Here is a 10000-nt window from a genome sequence, read left to right as displayed (position 1 = left end):
GATCTTCGCTTACGTCACCGTCAGCGTTACGGAGGACGCGAGGAAGACGCCAGAGGAAAAGGATGAAGAAGTGGGGCAAGGACGCATTCCTTAGAAAGTAAGTGAATCGCTCGTATGCTTCGGTAAATGCGTGTCTCTGTTTATGTTTATGTACGAATGTGCCGATGACCTTTAGCGTGCATTGTGCCGCTCTTTCCCAGACCTAAACACCTCATGTGGGATTTGGAATACATCTTTCTCGAGTATTTGCACGATCCTTCCGCATTGCTCAAGGGCGGTAATCGTGATTATGAGAAACATCCCAGAGAGAAGAAGAGAAGAAAAAAGGAGCAGACAGGGAAATGATCAAGCGGACTTTATGTAATATCATGCGGGTAAAATACCACAGGGCCTGGATTTGTGACAAAAATTATAGGAAAACGTTCCTGAAGACCAGAAGGCTTTGGTCGCACCGCCGGGTCGATGATCCACCTTCAAGTAATCCCGAGACGACCCAACTTCACGCGTGGTGAGGTAGGAGGAAGGGGAGAGGGTAAGGGTAAGAGAAGAAGGAGAGGGGGGAGAGGGTAAGAGAAGAGGGAGAGGGCAAGAGAAGAGGGAGAGGGCAAGAGAAGAGGGAGAGGGCAAGAGAAGAGGGAGAGGGCAAGAGAAGAGGGAGAGAGGCAAGAGAAGAGGGAGAGGAGAGGCAGAAGAGGGAGAGAGTGAGTGTAAAGGTGAGGAGGGTGAAGATGAGGATCAGGGAGAGGGAGGGGGTGAGGATGAGGTAGGAGGAAGAGGAGAGGGTGAGGAAGAGGGAGAGCGAGAGGGAAAAGAAGAAAGAGGGAGAGGAAGATAAAGAGGATATGAGGATAGGAGAGGGAGAGGGAAGGCGGGAGACTAAAGCTCTTTTTTATTATAAGCGTCGGGCCATTATTCCTCGCCATTTAGCAGCTACAATAGTCTCCCGTGTTTTAGTCGCAAATTGGGAGAGAGAGTTTTACAAAGGGGGAAGAAAAGAAGACGCGAAACACCTCCAGGGTACTTAAGCAGGTCGAGGGGATGACAACTAAGGTTCAGATCGCATTAAGAAAAAGGGATAGGGGAGAGGGAAGGAAAATAGGGAGGTGGGGTGGAGATGGAAGATAGCGGAGAGGGAGGAACTAACGTTGGGTCAAGAAGGAAGGGTGAGAAGAGGTGGGAAACATGGAGAAATAGGCACACAGGGAATGAAGGACGCTTGAGACAGAATATATTGAGATTGCTAGGTAAATACAAATCGAAATAAAGACATCAGATAATAAAATATACACAAGGAAAGAAACAGAAAGAAAAAAACACGTCGGATGCACCAACAAAACGGAAAACGGAAAGAAGGGAACAAAAAGGGGAAACTCTTGAGGATTTCGTCCATCAAGATTCCTTCCTGAAGTAAGAGCTGTCGGAGGAGGAAGCAAGGGGACGAGTGGCGAGGCCTTCCTCCCACTTAAGAGGCCAATCCCTCATGCTTGTGCTAAGAGGATGAACGCGCAGGCGAAAGCTGGGAAGAGTAAAGGCGAATAGAGAAAACGAGAGGAAGTGAAAAGTTCGTGTTTTGGATTTTTCACTCGGCTCTCTCAGTTCAAGAAGATATATATATATTTCTTTTCTTTCAGTTAGATTGATGGAAAGACAAGTAGGTAGAGAGGCAAATGGATCAAGAAATAAAAAAAAACTATAGAAAAGATTTACACGGTATATGACTTTAATTTCTGCAAATACTATTTATTCCGAACGTCATTTTGTTATAGTTGTGCGTATGAGCTGAGTAACGTCCGCGATGGAGCTGACCAGGAACATTACCTGAGGAAATGGGCAGTGAGGAAAGGGATAGGGGCAGGGCAAGGGAAGAGGATATGAGGTTATAGGTCAAAGAGGAAAAGGAGTGAAACGAGGAAGGATATTTTTTATTGTTATTATTATCACTGATTATATTTGGTAATATTTTCGTCGTCGTCGTCGTTGTCGTCGTCGTCATCCTCCTCGTCGTCGTCGTCATCCTTGTAAATTATAATCGTCATCGTCATTTTCCTTCTCTTCATATGTATGTCCTATTCACAAAGACCTGAACGTTTTGTATGTATGTATGAATATTTGTGTGTGCGCACGTGTGCATTTGCGTATGTCTGTGTGTTTGCTTGTCTGTTTGTCAGTCAGTCAGTCAGTCAGTCTGTCTGTCTGTCTGTCTGTCTTCACCCGCCCCCCCCCTCCGTGATCCCCCTGGCGAGAGTTCCGAAAGTCTGACGGGGAAGGAAATCCAGCGCGAGATTTCCGGGAGCAGGAAGGAGGAGGAAGGAGGAGGAGAGCTGTGCTGGACCTGCTCGGGGTGGGTGCGTCGGGGGGGGGGGGGGATGGAAGAAATCGGGCTGATGGGACTGTGTGAGTGGGTGGGTGGATGAGTGGGTGGGTGGATGAGTGAGTGGGTGGGTGAGTGAGTGGGTGGGTGAGTGAGTAGGTGGATGAGTGGGTGGGTGGATGAGTGGGTGAGTAGGTGGATGAGTGGAGTAGGTGAGTGGGTGGGTGAGTGAGTGGGTGGATGAGTGAGTGAGTGGGTGGGTGGATGAGTGAGTGGGTGAGTGAGCGAGTAAGTGGGTTAGTGAGTGAGTGAGTGGGTGTTTGTGTGTGACTACAAAGATCGCGAGGGAGACTTGGCGTTTTAAATTCACTGATTGCGAGTGAATGAGTAAGTTGGCGAGTATGAATGAGTGGGTGAATGCTGGATCGTGAGTTAATAAGTTGCGGAAGTTAATTAGAGAATGAATGGGAGTGCCTGCCTTGGAGTAGAGGTTTGATTAAAAGTTAGGGGAAAAAAACTATAGATAAAGGAGAAAATTACACGTGACTTGGTTAATGAAAAAGAGAGTCATATTAAGTAAATGTAATAGATGATTAGCACCTGGCGTGTTGGTTGATGGCCGTTAGTCGAGGGAATAATTAACTTAATTGCATTTAGTATGCACGAGTCTCGAGCGCCTTTTGCTGAACAGTGTTTCGAGGTTTGAAAAGAATTTAGGATATTTAACTGTGTGCATGTAGGTGGATGGGTGTTGGGTGTGGTGTGTGAATGTGTGTGTGTGTGTGTATGTGTGTGTGTGTGTGCATGTGTGTGTATACGTGTGTATTTCCGTGTGTGTGTGTTTGTCTCTTTGTGTGTGTATGCGCATGTGTGTATCCGTGTGTGTGTGTGTGTGTGTGTGTGGATGTGCGTGTGTGTGTGTGCGTGTGGATGGGGTGGAAGGATGAGAGTCGGTGGATTTGTGTGAAAGGTTGAAATGGACGGAAAAAGAACAGCAAAAAAGGGACAGGTTGTAGAAAGTATCGGAAGCTGACAAATGCGTTTCCTCCGATTGTGAATATTAAGCGATCGGGGCCATAAATCCACTTCGGACAGGTTGATCCGGCGTGTGAGTGCGCGGGGATTGGCCGGCCGGAAGTACTCACTGTTTTTGACACTTTTTCTATCTGCGGTGTATAGATTTCGGATGCTGTCATGCATAAATAGGAAAAATAATTGTGTGTGTGTGTTGTGTTGTGTTGGGTTGTTTGTGTGTGTGTGTGTGTGTGTGTGTGTGTGTATGTATGTATTGTGTTGTGTTGGGTTGTTTGTGTGTGTGTGTGTGTGTGTGTGTGTGTGTGTGTGTGTGTGTGTGTGTGTGTGTGTGTGTGTGTGTGTGTGTGTGTGTGTGTGTGTGTATTGTGTTGTGTTGGTGTTTGCCTGTACATATTTCAAGAATTTGTGTATGTGTAGTAAACACGGATGATATAGTACAGTGATATACAATGATATATTGCATTGTCGTGCGTTTCATATTTATAGATACTTTTAGATAGCTCTTGTGTTTTATTGCATTTCATTTCCTACTCCCTTTCCACCTTCCTCTCACCCTCTTCCCACTCCTCTCCCTCACTCTACTCCAAATATCCCCCATTATCCCCTCCCTCTCTCCCCTACCTTCCCTCCCTCTCTCGCCCTATCTTCCCTCCCTCTCTCCCCTACCTTCCCTCCCTCTCTCACCCTACCTTCCCTCCCTCTCTCACCCTACCTTCCCTCCCTCTCGCACCCTACCTTCCCTCCCTCTCTTACCCTATCTTCCCTCCCTCTCTCCCCTACCTTCCCTCCCTCTCTCCCCTACCTTCCTCCCTATCTCCCCTACCTTCCCTCCCCTCTCTCACTCTACCTTCCTCCCTCTCTCCCCTACCTTCCCTCCCTCTCTCCCCTACCTTCCCTCCCTCCCTACCTTTCTCCTCTCCTACCTACCTACCTCCCTCATTGTCCTCATCGTGTCAGGGAAGGACCATTATGAGACATAGTTCAACTCCTTGGCAGACAGAAATCACTCCCGCCACCCGTCAGCGCCCACAGCATGATTAATTAGCGGCCTTAATTAGACGAAATTAAGCGCCCGGAAATGATATCAGATTATATCGTTCGCGGGGGCCTTGGCGATGCAGTTGTTCTTGGGTGCGCGAGGGGGGGGCGATTCGGGGATTCCGGGGGAGGGTGTTAGGTGCGATGTCCGTCCTTTCGTCAGTCGGTTTTGGGGGTCGGTTGGTTTGCGAGCGATAGATGAGAGGGAGAGAGGGAGGGAGAGAGGGTGAAGGAGAGGGAGGGAGGAATAAAGTTTTTTTTCTCTCTCTCTCTCTCTTTCTCTTTCTTTTTTTTTTTCTCTCTCTCTCTCTTTCTACCCCTCCCTCCCTCCCCCTTCTTTCTTTTTTTCTGCTGTTATCTCACTCCTTCCTATCTCCCTTCATCTCTCTCCCTCTCTCCTCGTGCGCTACCATTCCCATTCTCGTTAAAATTAATCTTATTCCTAAACGTATGTAACTGTAGTTATTAACTCTATGCTGCTGCGATTTGCCTCCGCGTGCATTTCGGGCAGCATTGTCTAGGGCATGAGCTAGCAGCGCCTCCATTTCAGCCACGGGGGATTCAGTGTGGTTAACAAAGGGGGGAGGGAGGGTTTAATGGGGGAGTGGGAGAAGGTCAAGATTGGAGTGCCGCCTCCGTAGATTTGCGCGCACTACCAGAATGCGGAGAAATTTTATTGGGGGCAATTATGTTTCAGGTTTGTGGTGCGCTGGGTCGTCGTCTTGTGTTGCAGGGTGGTGGTTCGGGTATTTGTGACGTCTTGTGAAGGATTTTTTTGTTGTCGTTTTATTTGTTTTTATTTTTGCTTTGGTTTATTACTAGAACCATATACGTAAACCTTTTTCGTCTTTTTTTGCATAGTCACTTACCATGGTTCATCTTTCCGACTTCGTTTTTGTACTTCGATGCTCGCAATAATAACTATGGATTTAGCTTATTAAGTTATACTTCATTTTGAAATAGGTCATTGTTAATTGTGAGAGCGTGCGCGGTTCGTCTGTACGAAGTAGACTGTGTGTGTGTATGTGTATGTGTATGTGTGTGTGTGCGTGTGCGTGTGCGTGTGCGTGTGCGTGTGCGTGTGTGTGTGTGTGTGTGTGTGTGGGTGTGTGTAGGTGTGTAGGTGTGTAGGTGTAGGTGGTTGGTGAGGGGAAGGGTAATTGAATGTGTGTGTGTGTGTATACGGAATTTTGTATATCTACGGGTGTGTGCGTATGTTTTTCCGGTATCATGTGTACAGTCGTGGAAAAAGGAATCGTAAATTTCCCCAAAATACGATTCTGCTGTATCGCACCGCGAGCTGCGGAACAAATCGGTATTTCCAACTTTTACCTTTATGGTATTTTCTCTTCTCTCCTTTGGCTTATTTCTCTGTTTTTTTTTTTTCATGTTTGCTTGATTTTACTTTTATATATCCCCTTCCTTCATCTTCCTTTAACTAAAATCTTCACACTTTTTTTTTTTTTTTTTTTTGTCTTTGCTTTCTGTTGTCTTCGTCGTGGCGGGATTTAAGACCCGAGAAATTTCTTCGGTCGGCAGCTGCGATCCCGACCGCGCCTGTTGACGATTCGGCTTTTAGGTCGGACTCATTTTTGTTCTTTCTCTCTCTTCTCTCTACTTGTTTGTCTGCCTGCTTGTTAGTCAGTCTCTCTCTCTCTCTCTCTCTCTCTCTCTCTCTCTCTCTCTCTCTCTCTCTCTCTCTCTCTCTCTGTCTCTCTCTCTCTCTCTCTCTCTCTCTCTCTCTTTCTTTCTTTCTTTCTTTCTTTCTTTTTCTAATATTTTGGTAAATCTGGGCTTTCTTCTTGATCTTCTGTCTTTCCCCTTTTACTTAGCTGTCATTATCGCCAACATCCTTCTTAATCCTCACTCTCTCCTCGTTTTCGTCGTCATCATCATCTTCCTCCTCCTTCTCCTCTTCCTTTTTTTCTCCCCCCCTCCCCGCGTCTTCTCTAGGTCCCTCCTCCGCTTCTCTTCTTTCTATCATTCCCTCCTCTTCTTTTTCTTCTTCCTCCTCCTCCCACTCCCACTCCTAACCCCACTCTCCATCCTCCTTCTCCTCCTATTCCTCCTCCTCCTCCTCCTCCTCCTTCCACTCCTCCTCGTCTCCCGCCCACCCCCGCCTCTAAAGAAATACTGGAATCAGACTACCATTGTGAAAAATGCGCCGAGCTTAATATGAATATCGAATTTGTTTTACGCCTCGCCGAATTCCGCTCGCAGAGACTTTTTTGGCGGGAAATAAACATCGTTTAAATTCTTGCTCCCTCCTTCCTCTCTACCCCTTCCCTTCCCCCCCCCTCTCCCTCTCTCTCAATCAGATTTTTTGTTTACTTGTTGACTATTTTTTTCCGTGCGGCACAAGTTATTGACATGTTTTTGATAGCTGCTGATTTCTTCTCGTTTTCTGTCTCCTTCTCTTTCCTACTCTTATGTTTATTCTTCCCGTTTCTTTATTCCTCTCTTTCTTTTCCGACTTCGTTTCTCTTCCTTTTATTTCTCCCTTTCCTTCCATCTCGCCTTTCTCTTCGCCTCTGATGCTTCTCACCCTTTCTCTTTCCCCCTATCCCATCCTCCCCTTCTTCGTTGTTGTTAATGTTTTTGTTGTTATACTTCTTCCTTTTCTCCCTTTTCTTCTTCTATTTTTCTTCCTGTTCTTAATCTCCTTTTTTTTCTTCTTCTCATTCTCCTTGTCCTTGTCCTCCTCCTCCTCCTGCTCCTCCTCCTCCCTCTCCTCCTTCTCCTCCATCTCCTCCTTCTTCTCCATCTCCTCCTTCTTCTCCTCCTCCTCTCTCTCCTCTTCTTCTTCCTCTTCCTCCTCCATTGTCGTCTTTAACCAAGTGAAACTTTAAGGAGGACGCTCTTTAAAGGTGCGGGTTGTGCTTGTTTCCTTGTATCTCCCTTGCTTACCCGGGGTTGTTGGTAAGTAACTCCCCCCCCTCCCTTCCCCCCATCGCCCCGTATAACGCATTCGTTCTTTATTCCTGCGGCCGTTGTTGTGACTCTTTGGAAAGGCTTGGGTGCGAATCTCTGGAGGAGGTTTTCTGTAAAGTCGTTTGGGGGGAAACTATTGTTTTTTTTATCGTTGTGGAAAGGATGGTTTTGAGATTGCAAAATGATATTGTGTCATTGCTATGATCTTTGTTTTCTTCTGAAGTGCTGTACCCGTGTTACCAGGCTTGTGATTTTAAAACCCGTACGCACATACAGGAAAACGCGCGCCCCCCCCCCCCACACACACACTATCTATCTATCTATCTATGCAGTTTATATTAATGTATTTATTTTATCGTTTATTCGTATCAGCGGCTTAGTACTTTTCTTATCTCATATCAGCAGCTGTTTATCTCGCTATATTTCCTATTGCCTCTTTATCAGCCGCTGACTTCCCATCTCTTCTCGCCTTATCGTAACTCCCTGAAATAGTTATCGACAAAGCAATGTCTTATGAAAAACTCTCCTTCAGTGATATTGGAAGTACAGGTTCCATTTCTCACAATGTGGCCGCGGATTCTCATTTTCAGACTGGGTGGGGGGGAAAAAATAAAGTTTTGTTCTTCCTCATTTTTTCTCCTGACTTCTTCATTGTCAGGTTGGTAATTTTGCATGGAAGATTGAGCATGATGGGACTTCTTTTGAAACTTTTTATTTTTTATTCTTTGTTTCTCATTTTATTTTTTCCCTTTTTTTAAAGCTTTTATTAAACCAGCGTATTATTTACAACTTCCACCTTTTTTACTTGTTTTTTTTCTCTCACTTATTTCTTTTCATTTATTTTATTCAATCTATTGTCTTTTCTCTCTTTTTTTTAGCATTGAATATTTCCTTCCGTTTTCTCTCGGGTTCGAACCTCTGGAAAGCGCTGCATTGGAGGGGGGACTTAATTCTTTTCCTTGCCCTCTTTTTCCCGGCCGTTTTGATGGACGTTCCAATACCAGCTACTTGGCGACGGCGAGGGAGGGGGCGGCGCTCACTCTGGCGTGTTCTGGCCGCTTCGCTTGCTTTTCAATTTTCTTCTCTCTTCCGGTCCGCCTTCGTTCTTGCTGCCTTCTCTGGGTGGCCCCCCCCCACACCTGTCTTTATCCTTCCCTGCGTCTCTCTCTCTCTCTCTCTCTCTCTCATTCTCTCTCTCTCTCTCTCTCTCTCTCTCTCTCTCTCTCTCTCTCTCTCTCTCTCTCTCTCTCTCTCTCTCTCTCTCTCTCTCTCTCTCTCTCTCTCTTTCCGTCGTCTCTGTCTGTCTGTCTCGTGTTCTCCCCCACTCCCTCTCCTTTCTGCCCTTTCCCCTAATCCTCACCCCTTCAGTTTGTGGTGAATCTTTCGGGTTTATTGAAAGAGCGTTCGCCTCTGCCCCCTTCACGACCTGGGATGCAGATCCCACCCTCCCCTCCTTCCTCCCCTCCCCCTACCATCCCGCACCGAAGACCGTCAACCATGATTCAAAAATCAAAAATGGCAAGAGGAGGAGAGAAAGATCACGAGAGGGAAAAAAAGAAAGAAAATCCGCGAAAACGAAGGACGCCTCAGATCTGGAAACCTCCGCCATCCAAACCGAATCCACAAAAGCCTCGTCGGCTCAAAACGTCAAGACTCCAGCCACTCGAAAGCCGCCCCTCCTCCTCCTCCTCCTCCTCCTCCTCCTCCTCCTCCTCCTCCTCCTCCTCCTCCTCCTCCTCCTCCTCCTCGGTGGATATTTGAGTGGAGAGTGAATATGGAATGTGGAGTTGCGGAGAGTGGAATGTGGAGTGTGGCGACCCTTTGGCATCGCCTTCCTTTGTCCGGAGTCCCCAGCTGCGGCGCCCTTTGTTGGCCCTCCGCCTGTCCTTTTGACTGGCGGGGCGCTGACGGAGAGATAGGAGGCGAGGCGTGACCTGCTGGCGCTCTCTCGCTCTCGTCGGTGTGCTGTCGCCCGGGCCTGTCATGTGCACGTGGATTTATCTATTTCTAGGTGTGCTCCTCACTCGCTTTTCCTTCAGCCTTGGGAAACGGAGAAGAAATGGGGTCGGAAAGAACGTGTCCCTCTGCTGAAGACGGGCGGTAGTTGTTTGGTTACTTGTTTGCTTTTGTTTTCTTTACTGACGTCGGGTATGCGTTTTGCCAGCTCGCTTTCCCCTTTTTTTCCATTTAAAGTAAGTTTTCACACTCCGAGCTAAAAAGAGAATCCATGTAAATGTGTTTCCCAGACCTCGGTACCCCCCTCCCCCTTCCCCTGCAACGTCCACGAAGAAGGGAGAGTTATGGCCCGTCGGCCTTACCTGCCTTGTCTCTAAAGGTAACTATGGCACCGGAAGAGGGCCTCGCGTGACCCCCCGAGGGCACGTTTTCCTTCGGCCTTTCCTGGAGGAGGGAGGGCGGTGCTGGCGTTAGGGTTAGGGCCGTGGGCGGTGGCTGCGGTTGTGTGGTCGGTGCGAGGGAAGTGTTCAGGGCGCGATATTTGTCTCTAGGGTGAAGGTTTGATGGATATATTTCATTTTTATTAATGCAGTCTTCCAACTGTACGTGTTCTTTTACGATCTGGGGTGACGATTTAATGAGAACATATCCTTTTTTTTCAATAGTATTCCGACCGTAGTTGTTCTTTTATGTAACCTAAAGAAAATGAAAATAGCTACAGAGAAATAA

General features: G+C 47.1%; 1 protein-coding gene across 1 annotated transcript in view; it reads left to right on the top strand.

The window, feature by feature from the left end:
• Positions 1–47: 47 nt before the first annotated feature.
• Positions 48–10000, top strand: part of Evi5 (ecotropic viral integration site 5) — an 84437-nt gene continuing 74484 nt past the window's right edge. The window contains exon 1 of the mRNA XM_070127842.1: positions 48–97. Coding sequence (XP_069983943.1) covers positions 63–97 — 35 coding nt within the window. The 5' untranslated portion in view covers positions 48–62. The remainder of the gene's footprint in view (positions 98–10000) is intronic.

Source organism: Penaeus vannamei, chromosome 12 (assembly GCF_042767895.1).
Source record: "Penaeus vannamei isolate JL-2024 chromosome 12, ASM4276789v1, whole genome shotgun sequence".
NCBI classification, from domain to species: domain Eukaryota; kingdom Metazoa; phylum Arthropoda; class Malacostraca; order Decapoda; family Penaeidae; genus Penaeus; species Penaeus vannamei.
The sequence above is the reverse complement of the archived record's forward strand: the minus strand, read 5'-3'. Positions and strand labels throughout refer to the sequence as shown.